The sequence below is a fragment of the Podarcis vaucheri genome (assembly GCF_965113315.1).
Source record: "Podarcis vaucheri genome assembly, chromosome: 10".
Lineage (NCBI taxonomy): Eukaryota > Metazoa > Chordata > Lepidosauria > Squamata > Lacertidae > Podarcis > Podarcis vaucheri.
Window position 1 is genome coordinate 34,295,217 of NC_138748.1, and position 20,550 is coordinate 34,315,766.

The 20,550-nt window shown below is 42.2% G+C and overlaps 1 protein-coding gene across 11 annotated transcripts in view; it reads right to left on the minus strand.

The window, feature by feature from the left end:
* Positions 1-20,550, minus strand: part of PPFIA2 (PTPRF interacting protein alpha 2) — a 298,064-nt gene that overhangs the window by 131,896 nt on the left and 145,618 nt on the right. For 5 of the 11 annotated variants that reach the window (XM_082240942.1, XM_082240938.1, XM_082240944.1 and 2 more), the window contains 2 exons: positions 17,485-17,526; positions 5,811-5,858 (listed from right to left, as the gene is read on the minus strand). The exons of 4 other annotated variants lie outside the window; for them this stretch is intronic. In XM_082240942.1, the coding sequence (XP_082097068.1) occupies positions 5,811-5,858; positions 17,485-17,526 (90 nt within the window). The remainder of the gene's footprint in view (positions 1-5,810; positions 5,859-17,484; positions 17,527-20,550) is intronic. 2 more of the 11 variants (XM_082240943.1, XM_082240949.1) reach the window with 1 other exon arrangement.

The following is a 20,550-nucleotide window of genomic DNA, read 5'->3' on the forward strand; positions in this document are numbered from 1 at the left end:
GCGTGCCAATAAAAGAGCTGGCTATTCAGTTTATTCAGTTTGCCATCTTGTTTCATTTCTATATTAGTTTACAAACTTAAACAGATTTTCAATCATCTACAGGACTTTCACTTGCTTGTGCTCACTTAGCAATGAGCAAGACATTTGATTAAAAATGCCCAGTTCTCTTACTTTTTGGTAACTTACACAATATAGGCTTTACTGGTCTTTATGAAACATGTTTTTTTTAAAAAAAACAACAACAACCCAATGGTACATGCCTCATTTATTTTATTCAGTTATCTTTGAGAATCATGTACTATTTAGAGTGATGGCCTATGAATGACTTGACAGCAGTACGTGTTAGTTTTTCTGAAATAGTGACATGACTCATCCCTCCCCCTCGACTGTCCTTTGATTTCTCAAATACCTTTACCACCTGGACCAAATTATGTAAACTCTTTTAGGATAGGACAGAGCCCTGAGTCACCCTAACATGACTTGAGAATCACACTGAGTCTGACCAAAACTATTTCCTCAGATGTAAAAATAAACACGTTCCCCAGCTGCGTTACTCATACCTTGTTCTGTATGGACATTTGGACACACTTAAAACAATGAATTGCGTAAATGGGTGCAGTTTCTTTAAACTTTGAAGACAGTAAGTGGGGCAAAATGGTGACGATGGTAGAATTCAAGGCTCAGCATACAACCAAAAAATAATCAAGAGATTATTCTGCAGGTAAATGTGAACCTATCACCAGAATTTTCTAATTTCAAAAGCAAATATATCAGCAGAAAAGCAAGTAGTCTTCATCCTTTCAAGGCCCTTTCAAGTTCAGAAAAGTTGTGCCTGTGTAACTTCTCTACAGAGACTAGGACTCGCTGATCAGAAGGTCGGTGGTTCGAATCCCCACGACGGGGTGAGCTTCCGTTGCTCTGTCCCTGCTCCTGCCAACCTAGCAGTTCGAAAGCACATCAAAGTGCAAGTAGATAAATAGGTACCACTCTGGTGGGAAGCTAAACGGCGTTTCCGTGTGCTGCTTTGGTTTGCCAGAGGCGGCTTTGTCATGCTGGCCACATGACCTGGAAGCTGTACGCCAGCTCCCTCAGCCAGTAAAGCGAGATGAGCGCCACAACCCCAGAGTCAGTCACGACTGGACCTAATGGTCAGGGGTCCCTTTACTTTATTTAAAGATACAGACATCCTGCTCTGTTTGCATCTGGTCATTCTTTCTCTTTCTTTTATGAAAGCTTCTAAAACAATGAGAAAAGAAGAGTAATAGCACTGATGCAACTCATGCTGCACTAGAGTAGGAAGGGTGGGAGAGAACAGCTTCAAAACTTTTTAAAGAAGAGGAGCAATGGCACCCTCTGCCCCAGCGTAAACTACAGAACCTGCCTGATCCTGCAGATGAATGAGGTGATAATAAGCAGAGGCAGATTTAGGGAGCGCAACCAGTTTCACTGCACTGGGAGCAGAGCTTTGGGGGCACCACAACTATGATGCAGTATGGAAGGTGAGAGGTGGGGGACACCAAATTTTGACATAGCACAGGGCACTTGAGATGCCAAGGTTTGCCACTGTAATGAGTTACTCAAGTTCTACAGATGTCAGCATAGAGGGGATCAGAAAATAAGAAAAACAATCATGCAGAGGCTGGATATTTCTTTCCTTTTCTTTGACGGGGTTCCTACTTCATGCCAGCACTCCCCCCTGAAGTTCGGTGATGCTTACTCCCAGGTAACTACAGTATGTACAGTATTTTAATCATCCTTCACGACTGATCAGGGACAGCAATGTCTAACATGCCAACCTTTGCTAGCTCAAGGTATGACTATGAACTCCTTTGAGAACAGAACTAAAGATATGTTTACCATAGAAAAATTATATCCTATTTAGCCACTTGACCAGTCATTAGTAGTTGTTTTCTTAATCAAAATCTGCATAGGACACACTACTTTAAATGCTCTACCCTGGATGGAGTGAATGAGGTCAGACTAGTAATGAAAACATAGAATATAGCTGAATGTTTGCCTCTGGACAGATTCCAATACCAAACAAATTATTTGGTGGCCGTATTGTCACTCTGCAGAAGTGAAGGATGGTAGAGGAAAATTATTCAATCATATAACCCAATAAAACAAAGAGAAGGTCAAAAAACATTTTGTCAATATTGCTGCATTTTCTTTTCTTTTTTAAAGCACAACTGCCTCAAGGCCATAGAATGAAACAGCTTTGGCATCCATTTGTATGAATAAATATCTAAAGAGGAGGGAATGTGTGTACTTAAACACATCTTTCTAGACAGGCAGAACTACCTTCTGAACCAGAACAGTCCACCTTTCAAAAAACAACATTGGCAAGGATGCCAGAGAAGTTATTTTCTAGGATAATAGTAATAATAATAATAATTTATTATTTATACCCTGCCCATCTGGACACAAAAGCAAAGCAAAGCTTCTATGGATTATGCCAATATTTCAACTTCTGAGGGTGTTCAAAAATTGAGGCATTTACTTCTCGGTTTTCGGCATTCGAGTTCCGAAACATTCGACTACAGAGGCTTTCGAGAACCACGGTACCACTAGACTATGAAAGGCCTGTAGTGGAAACCACTCACAGCACTGAACTTGAAGAAGAAGAAGAGGAGTTTGGAATTGATATCCCGCTTTATCACTACCCAAAGGAGTCTCAAAGCGGCTAACAATCTCCTTTCCCTTCCTCCCCCACAACGAACACTCTGTGAGGTGAGTGGGGCTGAGAGACTTCAGAGAAGTGTGACTGGCCCAAGGTCAGCCAGCAGCTGCATGTGGAGGAGCAGAGAATCGAACCCGGTTCACCAGATTACGAGACTACTGCTCTTAACCACTACACCACACTGGCTCTCCTGCTCACTTGACCCCTGCTCACTTCTACAAACCCACTCAAGAGTTCCTGAGTTTCCTGTGGGCAAAATATAATGCTGAATTAATAGAACTGTAACTGTTACCCCACGGTGCCAACATTTTTTTAAAATGACTACTTGTTTTTAAGGAAAATGTTTGCTATAGCAATGAGTTACTATATCAAATCCTACATTCCCTCTGTATCTTCAAGTTCTCATAATCATTTTAACTAAACTGTCCTTTGAGTTTATATCCTAGCTGTCGCAAGAAATGAGATTTTAAACTGTGACAGCTGAGCTTTGATCAAAATAAGACCTTTATAATGAAAATGTTGGCTAGTAAAGACTCCACTACTATTAAAAACTGGGCAAGTAGGGCAGCTCCATTAGCTTATACTTAGCATGCAATGGATATCCACTAAAAATACAGCCAAACTGTTGTGTTAATGTTGTCTCCCACTAAATTGATTTTTAGAAAAAAATATCTGCCAATATGCGACATAAAGCAGAACCAATTCAGAATGAAGCATGATGTTGTGGGGAACACACATTTTATACTCACACAAGTTCCGTTACCACCTTTCCCTGGCAGGCTTGAATTTTGTGGAGTATTTCTGCCGGATGGGGCCACTGGGGACAACTCAAAAAGGAAAGGGACAAACTCGGCTCTGAAATTGAAGCCAGTGTTTGGATCCAGGAAAGCAGTTGTGTGTTGGAGAGGAGATGGGTTGTAGGAATAAACAAGAGAATGAAGAAAAGTATAAGCTGGCTGTAGGAAGCCAGATGACAGAAGCAAAGACTTTTGCTACACAAATGACACCACCCCCTTTAAGAGCAGCTACATATATGAGTAACGGACGTGGGTGGTGCTGTGGGTTAAACTACAGAGCCTAGGACTTGTTGATCAGAAGGTCAGCAGTTCGAATCCCCACGACAGGGTGAGCTCCCGTTGCTCAGTCCGTGCTCCTGCCAACCTAGCAGTTCAAAAGCATGTCAAAGTGCAAGTAGATAAATAGGTATCTCTCCGGCGGGAAGGTAAACGGCGTTTCCGTGCACTGCTCTGGTTTGCCAGAAGCGGCTTAGTCATGCTGGCCACATGACCCAGAAGCTGTACACCGGCTCCCTCAGCCAATAAAACGAGATGAGCACCGCAACCCCAGAGTCGGTCACGACTGGTCCTAATGGTCAGGGGTCCCTTTACCTTTACATATATGAGTAAGAGCTAAAGGGTACTCCTTGATAGAATAACAAGAACTGTAGGAGGGAAATCAGCATGGCTTCTCCAAAGATAAGTCCTATCCCATTAATGTTTTAGAGTTCTTTGAGAATGACAAGCAGCGTGTAGATAGGGGTCAGACAGTAGATAATGTGCATTTGGATTTGATGAAGTCCCTCACCAAAGATTCCCAAATAGGCCTAGCAGGTAGGACTTTTTCTTAAGTCCCCTTGTGCATACAGAATAATTCCATGGACACTGCTCATGAAAACAGGATGGCTTTGTACATTTCACATGCTACTTTAAAGCATGACTGCAGAACCTGTGGCCCTCCAGATGACTAGGGTCCATCAGCCCTAGTCAGCATGACCAGTGGATTGCTATGATGGGAGCTGATCAACAGTGGGTAGCTATGATGACCACAGGTTCCCTAGTCCTGGTTTAAATCAATAGCACACAGTGATGCTGGGCCCCATCTGCACTATACATCTAAAACATCATCATCATCATCATCATTATTATTATCATTATTATTATTTCTTCTATGCCGCCCTTCATTAGAAGATCACAGGGCGGTTTAAAAGCACAAAAATACTTACCATAATAACAAACAAAACCAATACCCTCCCCCCAAATAGTTTAAAAGGTCATAGATTGTTTAACTAGCCAAAGGTAAATGTTTTTGCCTGGCGCCTAAAGATGTCTGACAAATGTGCGAGGCAAGTCTCCCTAGGGAGATCATTCCACAAGTAGGGAAACACCAATTCTTGGTGGTTTAACTGTCAACTCCTCTTCCAAGGGAACTCTGGGAATTGTACCTCTCTGGGGGAAATAGGGGTCTCCCAACAACTCTCAGCCCCCTTAGCAAACTACAGTTTCCATGAAGCTTTGGAAGAAGTGATTACTGTTTAAAGTGGCATGGCATTACTTTATATTTACAGTGAATATGGTGCCTTAGTTATAGTTTCTCTCTTTTTGTGCAATAGATCCAGCTATTCACTTTATTGATGTATGCCCTAAGTGAAATGAAACTCTGGTATGTAGGGAAACATTTTCAAATGAACACAGCAGACACAAGAATCAAGCCACAATGAAGCATATACAAATAACTTTAAACAAGGCAGTGTGGCACAGTAAATGTAAAATTCTTTCTTTGCCATCATTGATGCCGTGTTATAAAAGACTGAGAATGTGAAGGATTTGACAGCTTGCACCCACTAGTAAGCCGAAGGTTAAAGGTTAGAAAAACATGGTTTTCACAACTAAGTGCTTTCCTGAATATTAGAATTACCAAATCAGTAATGCTGACAGGAAGTGTCTTTTGCTATGCAATTAATCAGATATAAACATTCCATGTCCAAAGGGAAATTTTATAATTAGACATTACAACTGGGACTTGAAACATGCCCCTTTCCAGGATAAGCCATTCTTTCTGCCCTCCACCCCACCATAATTTTCAGTTTCCCTCCATGCCCCAAACAGACACTACTGTAGTTCTGTGCAAGTTCAGTTTTCACTGGGTTGCTTTAGGGAAATCCTTTGGGGGCTTCCCTGCTAACATTTTGTGTTCTTTTTGTACTACATATATTTGGGTTCTCTGATGCTGCTAATACCTCTCCTCTTGCATGTGGATGGTGCCGTGTTGGCTACATAAGAATTGGCACTCAGGAGGGTGAATATGCTATTGGTAAATATGGTGTGAAGTAGGGGTGGCTCCCTCTACTCACCCACTCAGATGCTGTTGGACTCCCCAAGTCAGAAAGGCTTGATGGAAGCTGTAGAGCAGCAAGGGGGAGTGGGAATAGGTTAGCCACCCTGATATAAGGTTTAAACATGGTGCAGGTATACAATTTAAAAGAAAAGTGCTAATTATTAAGTGCACCTCATAAAATACTGCTTGCAACACATGGCAGTGAAAATTATATCCTGACTGTCCGCCAGTTCATTAGCATATATTTTTGTTGGTACTTAGGCACAAATGCAGATACATTGAGAACTGTTAGTTAAAAGGACTTTGAAAATAGACCAAACCCCAGCTCCCTATTGATCTGCCTCACAGTCATGAATTGAAGATTGCAGTCCAATAAATATTAAATGATTATCTTGTTATATTTACAAATTCCAGGGGAAAACGTTCATGGAGGACTCCATCAACAAATATATAGCTAATTTGTCTGTTTCCTTTTACAAAATTCATCCAGTGCAATGTGAGCAAAAAAGCCAATATCTGTTTCAGCAATACCACACACCTAATGCTTAAAACGTTATTGGTCTTGCAGTAGTATAATAGTTGTAGCCAACTAAGTTGTGCTCAGAAAAGATGCACTGATGTTAATGGGCACGACTAACTTACCGTAGGTTCATTAATTTCAGTGGGCCTAGTCTGAATACAACTTAGACAGACAGAACCCAAAATACCATCAATATCATCACCATCCGGAGTGAGAAGATGCTCTCCTAAATATAGCCCTTCTATTAACCTTTTTAAAAATGATTTTGCTGAGTAGAGTGGGATCACAGTGGCTATTTTAGCTAGAAAAGTAGGATCAAAGTAACAAATTATTCCACCCTATGTGCCTCTATCTGACATCACAACGGCCAGTTCTTGGCCAATAAAAAAATCAAGCACCTCAGTCACAAAGCTCCGAGCAGTCTGACAACAAGGAGAAGCTCACACGCTAACCCATTATAATGGGGGGGGGGAGGGTTGCAAGGGGAGAAAGTTGACCAAAATCACCACCAATTTACTTTAAAGGATAAAGAAGAAATATGCATCTTGCTTGCCAATGTTCTCTTTGCTTAAAGAATACATTAGAAATTAGGTTGACATCTTGGCTTGACTTCTTTAGCATTGCTTATTGCTGGGTGTAAGTAGGACCGGAATAATAGTTATAATTGGACAGTTAATCACAGCAAAGACTTCCAGGGTTGTGGTTTTTTTTTTATGATAACACACTGAAATGACACATTCAGAAATCCAGCAGAGAAAAGAGGAAAGTGGTGTCTGATTTCAACAGATGTTCCTGATCAAGGATGGTGAAGAAATCAAGATTAGTGACATCCTGCAGAAACAAACATAGCAGCGCCCTGTCTGAATGCTATGATCATTCATGTCATTAGAGGAGTGCTAAAAGCATAGCAGGGAGGAATAAACATTCCAGCCATTAATTAAACACCTAAGCCATCAGTCAGTGACAAAATCATCCCCTGAGCAAAACTTTCAGCCATTTCTAAAGTATAATGAGCAACCTAAACAGCTGGGAAAAAACTACAATAGCCTTCCTGCTCTTTGGATGTCAGTGATGAAAGGAACCATCTACAAATGGCCCCATAATGCTACAAGCCTCACTCTGAAATGTGTAGCATTCATAGAATAGTGGAGTTGGAAGGGACCCTGAGGGTCCCCTAGTCTACCCCCCTGCAATGGGGGAAGCACAAACAAAAGCATCCATAACAGATGACCATCTAACCTCTGCTTGAAAACCTCCAACGAAGGAGAGTCCACAACCTCCTAAGGGAGTCTGTTCCATGTGCAGGTAACGCTCCGCTTTGCAAAGGCAAACCTCGCACCAGACATGCAACAGTATGTCAAGGAGCATCGCGCTTTCCCTGACCTTTTGCCTTTTTGGCTAGAAAACAGGGTTTTCCCCCTGACTGTTTGTCCTCTCACAAATTGTTTGCTAGACATAACGCTTGGCTGGAGCATGACGGGGGACGCAAACGTAATCAAGTATCAGGGGAAAATTTTAGGGAAACACCTGCTGACACGTGTATTTGCTAACGCTGGAAATGTGCTTAGATGGAAATATGTTAAGTTCAGGGTGGTTTCACTACTGTTTCCAATTGTTGACTTCTGCTAATAAAAGGAGCCTCCACAGAGCTAGCCGGCAGCTTGCTTGGAGCATCCTTGCCAGTGTGCTTCTGCACAGCTCACCTGCATTCAACCTCCCACTGTCTCCGTTATTCCTACAGTTCCATTGTCAAACAGCTAGACTATCCCTGGCTCCTTTATTCTATCCCAACCATCAACATGGATGTCTGTTGCTGCAGCAGATTGTAATGATCATAACTTATCATCTTCCCTGCTGCACAGGTTTCCACAGGCTGCTGCAAAAATAGCAGACAGCAATCATACCAGCCTGATGCATCGAAAATAGCTCCGAGTAGCCTTGAACTATAGAAGGTGGGAAATGACAGGCAAAGAATATTTATGATCTCAAAGGAGGCTGCTATGATTTTGGGGGAAGAAACCCTTACTTCTCTTTTCGGAGTAGCCTATGCGATACCAGAAGTGCAACAGTTAGATGAACAACGTAATTTATCATTTGTTATATTTAATAAAACAAATTTGACATTTGCTATATTTTTACCCTGCCCTTTCTTCCCCAAGAACCTAGAGTGGCATACACATAATCAAAACATTTAATCAAATCAAAGCATTGAAAGCAGCCACATCTGCATCTGTGCATGATCTGATACTCCAGAAACCTGAAGGTCCAAGAGTGTGCCTACAACAACCTTTATGTGTAAGCTCTGTAAAAATAGTGCCATTAAGTGTGGATGTACACCTATAAAACATTTATTATGTTACCTTTCCTTTAGAAAAGGTCAAGCCAGCTGGCCGCATTAAAACAAAATAACTAAAAGCAATAGATAGTCAGCCACATAAACCTATGCATAACCAGCTGTTGAGAACAACCCAATTCAGCAGGCATAGGCAAACTCCGGCTCTCCAGATGTTTGGGACTACAATTCCCATCATCCCTGACCACTGGTCCTGTTAGCTAGGGATGATGCGAAATGTAGTCCCAAACATCTGGAGGGCAGGAGTTTGCCTATGCCTGCAATACAGAGTCGCTTAAAAATGATTCATGGCCCAAAAGTGATCCGAAGCAGGAAAGTTTAAAGTCATTTGGCAGAAGGCCATTAAGGGAGTATGAATGCATGCAGGTTGGGAGGGTCTGGGATCCCAGTGGGGACATTTCTTATTTACTGAGAGTTCATCCTATATATATATATATTGCACAAAGTTTATAATAATAATATTTTTTAATTTATACCCTGCCCTCCCCAGCCAAGGCCGGGCTCAGGGCAGCTAACACCAAATATAAATTACAATAAAATTTAATAGGAAAACAAACAAACGAACAAAAACCAGTTAATTAAAATATGGCTTAAAATACAGCTTAAAATGCAGCCTCGTTTTAGTAGTAGCCCATAAATCAAGACCATAAAGGGAGGAAACATCAGATATCCACCCAAGTCAACTATCTATACTGATCCTATGTGGGCCAGCAAAAAAAGGGGGGGGGATTTATATACCAAATCCCATATAAGGGGTCAGAGTGAGTCTAATCCGAAGGCCAGGCAGAACAGGTCCATCTTGCAGGCCCCGTGGAAAGATGTAAAATTCCACAGGGCCCTGGTCCCTTGTGACAGAGCGTTCCACCAAGTCGGGGCCAGTGCTGTAAAGGCCCTGGCCCTAGTTGAGACCAAGCTAACCTCCTTGAGGCTCGGGACCTCCAAAGTGTTGTTATTTATGGACCTTAAGGTCCTCCGCAGGGCATACCAGGAGAGGCAGTCCCAAAGGTATGAGGGTCCTAGGCCGCATAGGGCTTTAAAGGTCAAAACCTTATGGGGGGGAGTTGTAGAATGCACTGTTTATAGATGTTGGTTCTATTTTGCTTGTAGGGAGGTTATGCAATATCATCTCAAGCAACTGTTCTCCCATGCTTCCCAGTGCATTTTCCTGTCACCTTCAGCAAAACGTCCGACTCAAAAAGTGGGATTATTGCACAAGAGCATCAAATCCACTTTAAAAGCAGAACCTGAGTTTTCTGCTTTGTGGTTGAAGTTCCTGTTTACCCAGGCCTTTTCAGTCGAAGTGGGAAATGTTTGTCTTGAACAGCAATTTGTACTTCTTTGTTTTTAAAGACTGCTACTTTATGAATATTTTAGTTTTGTATTTGCTTTATTCACTGGTGTAATTCTGTTGTTTCTCCTTTGCTATACATCCCCTTGGGTTCTGATGGGTGACTCATAAATACAGTTAACTATGAAGAAGAAGAAATCTTATTTAAATTATAGCATAATTCTGTACACATTTATTTGGAAGGAAATCCCACTGAATTCAATGGAATGTACTCTCAGGTAAGTGTAAGCAGCTTTAAGAGAGAACACCAATTATGCAATGTGTTAGCCTTTTCAATAAACTTACATTTTTCTGTTAATCGGGCTCTAAGATTTAGTCAAATCTTCTGAAAGTTAAATTAGGCAATGTCTTCCTTGAATCACAGGGCAAATCCTATAATTGCTAAAATATGAATACATCTATTTAGAAAAGGCCCTCCCCTTCTGACTAAGCTGATCTATGTACAAAGCTACAATTTATATCTTGCCCCAGGGAGCCTACTGAATTTGTTCTGCTTATTTTCCATAAGTTATTTTAAGATATAAGCAACATTATTCCAGCACCATCAAACAATGCTTCTAAAACTGCACCACATAATTTATCTCGCTGCCCTTTGACATGCTATCATTGTTTATTTTGGAATGTGAATATTAGGTGCGCACACACCTTGTATATAATTTAGAACAGTTGGATGATTCAACATAGCCAATATAATATTCCTCCCCAGCCCTAACAAGCATGTACAAAAAAACAAAGAGGAAGTTAGGATTATTCAAACTGGGTCTTTTCATTTCCACCCTCTCTGTACACTGGAGTTACTATCTAGCAAACCCATTCACAACATCCAATACAGCTTATTTCAGCAAAATAAATAGGAAAAACTTTAGGCATTATCACTGAAAGAGGAAAGGCAGGTTGAGCAGAGCTGAGAGGTGCACATTATTTATTTCTTAAATTTGGGCAAAAACTGCTTGGACTGGGGTGGCAAGGGAAGGGGAATCAACTCTGAGATACTTCTCTGCTCTTCCTGCTTGCCTATGGTGGCTTTTCTTGCAAAAAAAGAAATGAAATTAAAAAGGGAAGGAGCCTGGAATTTGCTGTGTGTTTTTTGCATGTAAGAGTTGGCTGCAACATGTTCTGGGTGCAATGACTGTTCTTTAGGGCTCATCACTTAAAATCATATCCTTGTGTTGCATGAGCTGCCTCCTAAGCTTTAAGGCTCAGGTGTCTCCATAAACAGCTTCTTCTATTTTGCTTCCCTCTTTCTGTCACCTTTTTGTCAAGTCAGTTTGCATTTTGTGGCACACTTCCAAAAACTGCACTGCCAACTGTGTTACTGTCGAGCCAGAGGCACCATTGGAAGGGGGTGGGGGAGAGGCTGTGGCCTAATTCTCACTGAGCCTTCTCATGCCACGTCTGCCTGCTCCTCCAAAATGTCTTACTCCTGATGTCTAGAGCCCATGCAGCACTTGTTGCCATCATTAAAACAGTCGCTTTTGTATGGAGCAGCATTCATTCATGTGACACTGCCCGCCCCCCTGCCTGCATGCTGTCTGAAGGAGTACAACCCAGATCCTGATCTGGCACCTTAACGAGAACTAGGACTGCATTTCCAAGCATGCGTGATTATTCCCAGAGGAGCACTTAGACCTCCGTATATGATGAGGTATAAAAAACAGCCAGGCCGAATGCTCTCAAAATGAGCTGCTGCTCTGCAATTTAATCTTGAATATACCCAAGAGCAGGCCCTTGAGCCTTGCCCTCTGCAATCGTTGATATGTCTTTGCTCTCCTCCCACACTGAAACATAAAAAAGAAGCCAGAACTGCTGAGTCTGCTGACTGCCGCAATGAAGAGCTTGCAAACTCCGCAGAGAGACTGTACCTTCTTCACAGCTGCCACAGAGACACCATCCTTCCAGTATAGCAGGGATGGCCAACTCCCAAGAGACTGCGATCTACTCACAGAGTTAAAGACTGGCGGTGATCTACCCCCTTTTTGGGGGTGCAGGGCAAAAATGTTGAGGTTTTTTTTAGGGGAGCCAAGCTTATTGAGATTCTTTGAGAGAGACACAGATCTACCAGTGATCTACCAGAGATGTCTGGTGATCTACCGCTTACAAGAGAATGCAATATCATTACTCACTACACTGATCTGGCTCCCTAACTACATTGTATGGGGGGGGTAGGGAAAGCATCAAGATGGTAACAGCCCTGCTACTGACCTGCTCAGTTTAATGTTTGTATAGATCTTACATGCAATGGGCTGTTTGTGCAGGAGCAGAAACACTGGAAAATATTGTTTAGTGCAGAGAAAGAGATGTAGGTGCTTTCAAGATGTATGTTCATATGCAGTCGTATCTTGGAATTCAAATGGCTTATTTGCTGAACGTTTTGGCTCACGAATGATCAAAAATCGGAAGTGATTGTTCCAGTTTTCGAACATTCTTTTGGATGCCAAACGTCCAGCAGAGCTTCCTGCAGCCAATCGGAAGCCACGCCTTGGAAGTTGAGCATTTTCGAAGTCAAATGGACTTCTGGAATGGATTCCATTAGACTTCCAAGATATGTCTGTATTAAGCTGAATACCTAGAGGGTTCTCTGTCCTGACCACAAGGGGCACAATGGATAGCCAATGTGGCTGGTCAGGTGGATGACAGGGTGAGCTGGAGTTGCAGGACCTTGGACAGCAGAAACGAGAAGGACTAGAGAGGAACAGGAATGAGGGAACATGCAGTTAAAAAGAGATAACTTGGATTTGTGGGCAGCGGGAAAGATGTGAGGTTGTGATTATTTGGTCCTAATCCTAGCATGGGCATGCAGTATTTTTTTTAAAAAGGTCCGATAAGAGACAGACATTACAAAGGCAAACTTCACTGGGCTTGTGAGAGGAGTACGTGAGTCCATATGAATAGTTGTGCAATTGACTCATAGGATATCATCCACCTTTTCTAACAGCATGATTTTATCTAATTATATCTGTGAAGCAAAATGAACTCCAGTAACGGATGCCCAATGGGGCCACCAGAAAAAGACTGCCTTGCTAAGCACACTTACTTGAAAGGAAGGCTGGCTGAAACTAATGGGCCTTTTCAGTAGCAATCTATTGTTGTTGTTGTTTAGTCGTTTAGTCGTGTCCGACTCTTCGTGACCCCATGGACCAGAGCACGCCAGGCACTTCTGTCCTCCACTGCCTCCCGCAGTTTGATCAAACTCATACTAGTAGATTCAAGAACACCATCCAACCATCTCATTCTCTGTCGTCCCCTTCTCCTTGTGCCCTCCATCTTTCCCAACATCAGGGTCTTTTCCAGGGAGTCCTCTCTTCTCATGAGGTGGCCAAAGTATTGGAGCCTCAGCTTCACGATCTGTCCTTCCAGTGAGCACTCAGGGCTGATTTCCTTCAGAATGGAGAGGTTTGATCTTCTTGCAGTCCATGGGACTCTCAAGAGTCTCCTCCAGCACCATAATTCAAAAGCATCAATTCTTCGGCGATCAGCCTTCTTTATGGTCCAGCTCTCACTTCCATACATCACTACTGGGAAAACCATGGTTTTTACTATACGGACCTTTGTTGGCAAGGTGATGTCTCTGCTTTTTAAGATGTTGTCTAGGTTTGCCATCGCCTTTCTCCCAAGGAGCAGGCGTCTTTTAATTTCGTGACTGCTAAAAGCTATCAGAGTCTCCACATGTTTAGCCTTGAGGCATTGGTTATTGGTTACTACCTAAACAAGGGAACCTACCTACTGATCAGCAGTAGCTTCAAAATGGACAAAACAAAGTACACTAGCACACAAAGCATCATGGAATTTAGACCCACGAGATACAGTGATTGCTACCAAGTTAGTTGGCTGTGTGCAGCCTGTGTAGGCTAGAAAAATTAGTCACACAAAGGCCTATTAAGCCATGATAGCTAATAGAACATCCTTGTTCGTCCTGAATATCAGGTGCGAACAAGGAGAAGAGGGAAGCAGGGTTGCTTTCACCCCCTGCCTGGTACCTAGTTAGCCACTATTGGAAGCAAAGGAACAAAACCTTACTTATGTCAATCACATGTTAAAAGGAAAAAACTGAGCAGGGACACTGTCAGACAACTAAATCATTGACTGCATTGCCAAGTCTTCAACTACCCACGACACAGCTACTTATATCCATAAGTAAGCAGGAGTAGCTGGAGGTCTTAAATTTTGTTACTTCTACTTACGCTGTTGATATATGGGGACTATATATGAGAGCCAGTGTGGTGTAGTGGTTAAGAGCGGTAGTCACGTAATCTGGTGAACCGGGTTCGTGTCCCCGCTCTTCCACCTGCAGCTGCTGGGTGACCTTGGGCCAGTCACACTTCTCTGAAGTCTCTCAGCCTCACTCACCTCGCAGAGTGTTTGTTGTGGGGGAGGAAGGGAAAGGAGAATGTTAGCCACTTTGAGACTCCTGAAGGGGAGTGAAAGGCGGGATATCAAATCCAAACTCTTCTTCTTCTTCTTCTACTATTCATTATTTGTTGGTACAGTCACACGCATGCACAGAAGCGGTGAATCGCGACTCGCACAGACGCAGGTTGTGTTCTGTTCAGGTTGCGAATGGGCCTCCGGAATGGATCCTGTTCGCAACCAGAGGTACCACTGCATTGATGAATGTTATTTTATTACAAAAATATTAAAAACATGTTGGGCTGGGAAGGAACATAGGAAACCACCTTATACAGTCAGACTATTAGTCCAGCTAGCGATGCAGTGCCTTCAGCATGGAAATAATAATTTATTATTTATACCCCACCCATCTGGCTGGGTTTCCCCAGCCACTCTGGGTGGCTCCCAACAGAATATTAAAAATACAATAAAACACCAAACATCAAAAACTTCCCTAAACAGGGTTGCCTTCAGATGTCTTCTAAAAGTCAGATAGTTGTTTATTTCCTTGACATCTGATGGGAGGGCGTTCCACAGGGTAGGTGCCACTACCAAGAAGGCCCTCTGCCTGGTTCTCTGTAACTTTACTTCTCACAGTGAGGGAACCACCAGAAGGCCCTCAGAGGTGGATCTCAGTGTCCAGGCTAAACAATGGGGGTGGAGACGTGCCTTCAGATATACCGGGCCAAGGCTATTTCAGCAACCTGTACCCCCCAGATGTTGTTGGGCTATAACTCCCATGATCCCTGGCAATTATCCATTCTGTGTGGGGATGATGGGAGTTGGAGTCCAACACCTTCTGGAGGGCCACAGGTTTCCCATACCTGGTCTACAGTGTCTGCCAGCTGACATCCAACATTTGAGGCAGAGGCTCCAGTATTTTGGGGATTCCTAGTCCTAACTGGAGATGCTGGGAATTGAACCTGGGAACTTCTAAATGCAAAACAGACACTCTACCACTGAGCTATGGCCCCTCCACCAAGGATTCTGGATGAGATAGAAAGGTGGATGCTGGTTTGGAAGGTCTGATCCACCAAAGATCTGCTGTTCTTATTATCTCAAGACAAGTGATAAGCCTATAGGTACAATCTCATATTCATTCCCAACCCTTCTTCTGGTGCAATATGAAGAAGCCCATGGCCAGCATAATTTCGAATTGTATTCTGAATTGCAGTGTAAGCTGATTTAAGAACTCTTGCAGAGCAAGTATACAGGGTATACGTTTTAAATAAATAGGATATGTAGCAGTGCCAAACTGGTAAAAAAAACCAACAACAGTCTGGCTTGCTAATTTTCTAGAAAGTTGTAAGTAGCATAAACCCCACCACAGTGTCTGTTATCTCATCATTTTCTTTTTTAATTGCTTAAAATTTTCACACTTCTCTTTACACCATCAGTGTGGCTTTTCTGCTCACACAACTGCGATATTTTCAAGGCATGAAAATGGAATCTGTACCAAATAAGCAGAATCTTGGAATCTGTACCAAATAAGAAGAATCTTGGCAAGATTACTACTAAATTAGCACAGATAGATGGGCAAAGAGTTTTGATTTGGGGTAGGTTTTTTTTGTTTTGTAAGATTTCAGTTCACACATGCATATAAATTCTTTGTGAATGAAGCCCAGCTAAATATGTATTCTTGCATGTGCATATGTGCATCTATATATATGTGCATATGCACATGCAATAAATATATATCTCAAAAGAGGTTTAAAGACTGTCTCAAGGCAAAGCTTAAAAAATGTAGTATAAACACTGACAACTGGGAAACACTGGCCTGTGAGCACTCCAGTTGGAGAACAGTCTTTACCAAATGTGTCATGGGCTTTGAAGTCACTTGAACTCAGGATGCAAGGGAGAAACGTGCTAAGAGGAAGGCACACTTGGCAAATCCACACCGTGATCAACTCCTGCCAGGAAACCAATGTCCCCACTGTGGAAGGATGTGTGGAGCCAATCAGTCACTTAGGGACTCATTGTTAAAACCATGTTCATGGAAGACAATCTTACTCGGCTATGAGTGGTCGCCAAAGAAGCAGCAGCAGATACAATGCAGTAAAGAGACATGCTCAAGGAAGCAAGATTCACAGGCAGAACCAGGGTACATTCACTACCACCTTTTAATACTAATCTAGTCCCAGCTGAGTTGGCAGCCTGTATCTTTTGAATGCAGATGAAGATACATATGCCCATTCGAGAGCTACAACTACCTACTTACGTCATCTGAATCAGGGACATGTTGCTTTTGAACTCAAATAAACTTGCAAAGCAAAACACAATTTAGTGAATCAGTGCTTGTCAGAAGTTCTGTCAATGTGTGGAGAGGGAGTAGTAGACTGTATTTTCTGTCCTCACCGTGGCCACACATATTTGAAAGCTGGAATGGAAAACAGGTAGGCAGCCAGTGGCCACAACCTCATTGTATTCACATACTAATGGGCAGTTATCCAATGTACTCATTCTGTTAGTGCAAGGATTTATGCTTGTGCAACAGAACTTTCCTGCCTCTTTTCCTCCCATGAACATCCCACACCCTCCCCAAAAGTTCTCTGGAGGATTGGGGAAAACCCCAGAACAGATTTAGGGAGTTACAGGGGGAGAAGACGGGGTGGGGTGGGAATTCAGTTGTACAAATCCTTGCACTGGTGGATTGAGTGACTTAGTGCTAAACTGGAGCTGCCCTATTCTTCCATTACAACAGCGTTCCACTTTGTTTCTCCTGGGACTCAGCCCGACTGGCAAAGAAAAAGCGATTTATATGCGTTGTATATGCAATATAACATTGTGCCACCAGATGGCAATGTGGAGTCCCATTTTTCTCTACTTGTTTTCCCTGTTTAAATTTACAATGCTTTAAACTGACACGCTTCTTTGATGTGTCCAGATCCAGCCCTGGTTAATTTTAAAGTGTTTCCCTTACTTTCTATGTAGTATACATTACTCTTTCCACCCAACCCTTGCCATTTGGGACCAAATTATTAGGTTTCTTTCACGTGAATGTGTGTGTGTGTGTGTGTGTGTGTGTATTGCACTAAATAATATATATATATATTGCACTAAAAACAGAAAGGAATTACTTTCACCTGTTTTCCAGAACAGTAGCTGCATTGGTCTGCATTGTTCATCTAAAAAACAAACACAAAAATTGGAGTCCATTATCTGCGAGAAACCCTACCAAACCCACTGAGGTTACTGCATAGAGCTTTCTAGGATGGGGGTTTTTAGATCTGAATTGGCCATGGTGAAAATTGAAGCGGAGTAGTCCTTATTTCAGATTAGATTATCCAATGCCTCCCTTGTCCTCCAGCATGGCTGTAAGGAAGAGATTAGAATCTTCTGATCTTGATCAACCACAGTTTAGTATGTCACCTAAACTGTGGTTTACCTCAACTATATTTTGATAAACCGGTTTCTTAAAACAATGGTTTGAAATTGGCATGCTTCACCAACCACTGTTAGGGCTTAGCCAGAGTTTGTGAGGGTTTGGGACAACACAGCAGGCTATCAGTTAATCTGCCACAGAATTGAAACTGTGCAAGCTCCTTCTTGTGAGAGCACTGGAGGAGGAGAGTCTGAGACTTGCCTAGACAATGGTTTAGCATTATGCCTTAAGCAGTCTAGGCTCGTCTCCATATTGAACACTGTTTTTGCAGAGCTCCCTATATTACACATAGAGTTGCATACATCTGTAGGCTCTATTTCAACCAGCAAATGAAGGCACCCAAGCTCAGGGGCAGAGTGTGCTGTCATGATCCTGCACACATTCAGAACATATAGATTTATTTCTGAAAAGGACTGTGGTATGACAGAGGGGAAAGAGTTGGTACTAATGAATAGCAAATTTAAGTTGTACAACATTAAAAAAGGGAACACTATCATTTAAAGAAAAAAAACAAAAAGCTAGTAATGCAGTAGTATAAAACCACATTAAACTGAATAAAAATAAAATTCCAGGGAATTCATATGGTACTTAGAAAAAAGGAACCCAGTCTTAGAGACCAAGGAAAATCTGATCAGGTTTTCCAAAACTATAACATTCTGTGAAATACAAAATTCCAGAATGGTGCCTCTTATCATTTAGGGGTACATGCCCCAAATTGCTTGGGAAAAGAGAATACTTAGGTGCTCATAGCTTTCATTTCATAGTCCAGCTTTTCTCATGCAAAGAATATCCACTAATAGGACTAATAATGAATAAAACTGAATAGACATAGGAGAGAAAGTGAATTGAGGTCTGCAGTGAAGACCACTTTCAAAGAATGCCTGTGAAGGAACTAGCAGCTTTTGCTAGCATATTGTTGACAACGAAGTACGCCCAAGTATGGAGTTCTTCTGATCCCCCCAAATCTGATCTATATGGCAACATTATTAACAACAGGCCACCTAGCAAAGAGAGAGACCAGGCTCTGCAACAAACCCAGATACTGTTAAGAATGCTGTTACATGATCAAGTAACATAATTTGCAACAGTTATCGGCCCATCTTTTAATATGTTATTACTTGCCAGCAAAGCTTTTCTGCTTCCTATATAGGACAAACAGATAAGTTTCTATGCAAAAGAATATACAGACACAAATCTGACATCATAGAAGGGAAACACTTAGAAATCAGTTCTAGAAAATTTTAATTACCCAAGACATTCCACTGCTGACCTGTGAGTGGCCATTCGTTCTATCAATTTTTAGATTTCAACAAAGACAATGTCCCACTATGGGTGTTAACATATTGTTAAGTTAAATATCATAAAATACTTTTGTTGTGAATGGTAACTTTGCTTATCTTAAACTACATATAGAATGACCACGGCCTGTACTTTTTGTATTTCACTGCCATTTGACCTCACTGTTTACCATTTTTTCTCTATACCAATGTATGGGATTAACATGTGTGCATATATGTGCCAGCTGAAGAGAAGACCATGCATATGATACCCTAATCCACAAAAGTTTATGCCACAGGGACTCTTTGTTATCGTTACTGCTACATACTAAGCTTTCTAGAAAGCTGGATCCTGGTTACGTAAGGAAACAACTTCACCCATACCAGCCTGAGATTTGCATCAGAATGCCTCTGTAAGTTCCTCTATATGAAGAATATTTGGTTGGTGGGCACTCATAATAGGGTCTTCTCAGTGATTGCCCCACATCAGTTACACAGCCACCTCAGCCTGTGGCAGCATGGTTTAAAGTCAGCACAAAAGGAATGAAGACTGCAACTGAAAAATGCTTCCGATATAACTGGGCCCTAGGTTAGTATGCTTAAAAAGCCCAAAATGTCCCTAGTTACAGTACTGTCTGGGCTTGTTTACTTAGACCCAATGAGTTCAGTGGAGCTTACTCCCAAGCAAGGTTGCAGAGGTTACCCACTAATCAGGCATTAACTCCATAGAATTCAGTGGGGCTGACATCTGAGCAGAACACCTATAGCAGGGACGGCCAAGAGATTGTGATCTACTCACACAATTAACTACCTGGCAGTGATCTCCCCCTTTTTTTTTGGGGGGGGGTGTTCAGGTCAAAGGTTGTTGAGCTTTTTTAGGGAGGAACGTCCCATTTTGGTGGGGGGGGTTCATATCAAAGTTGTTCAGCTTTTCTTAGGGAGGAAAGCCCTCCCCTTTTAAGGAGGAAAATCCCATGGGGGGGTCAGGGCGAAGGAATGGGGGGGGGAGCGCTCACAAGGAGATCGCTAATGAAACAGTCAGCATCACAGCGAGAGCTTCGTCTTCCGGTATCGTGATCTAGAGGACGGGGCGAGGGGGCAGGGCCGGATGGAGGAGCCAGTGATTGACTGCGATCTACCAAAACCTCCTGGGGATCGACCAGTAGATGGAGATCGACCTGTTGGACACCCCTGACCTATAGGATTGCCCTGCCAATAAAACCAAAGAGGCTGCTCTGATAGTGACCTCTATGGATGATTGAAACCTGCTTATTCAAATAACTGTCCTATACATATGTAAATGATTCAAGAATATATTAACTTTTGTTCCAGATTTTGACCGGTTTTCTCAAGAATATATATATATATATATATATATATATATATATATATACACACACACACACATATATTGCGTGTATGCTGGGCTGGGAAGGAAACAGCAGGAAGCAGAGTCATTGAGTATCCTAGAGGCTACATCTGAGATGTTA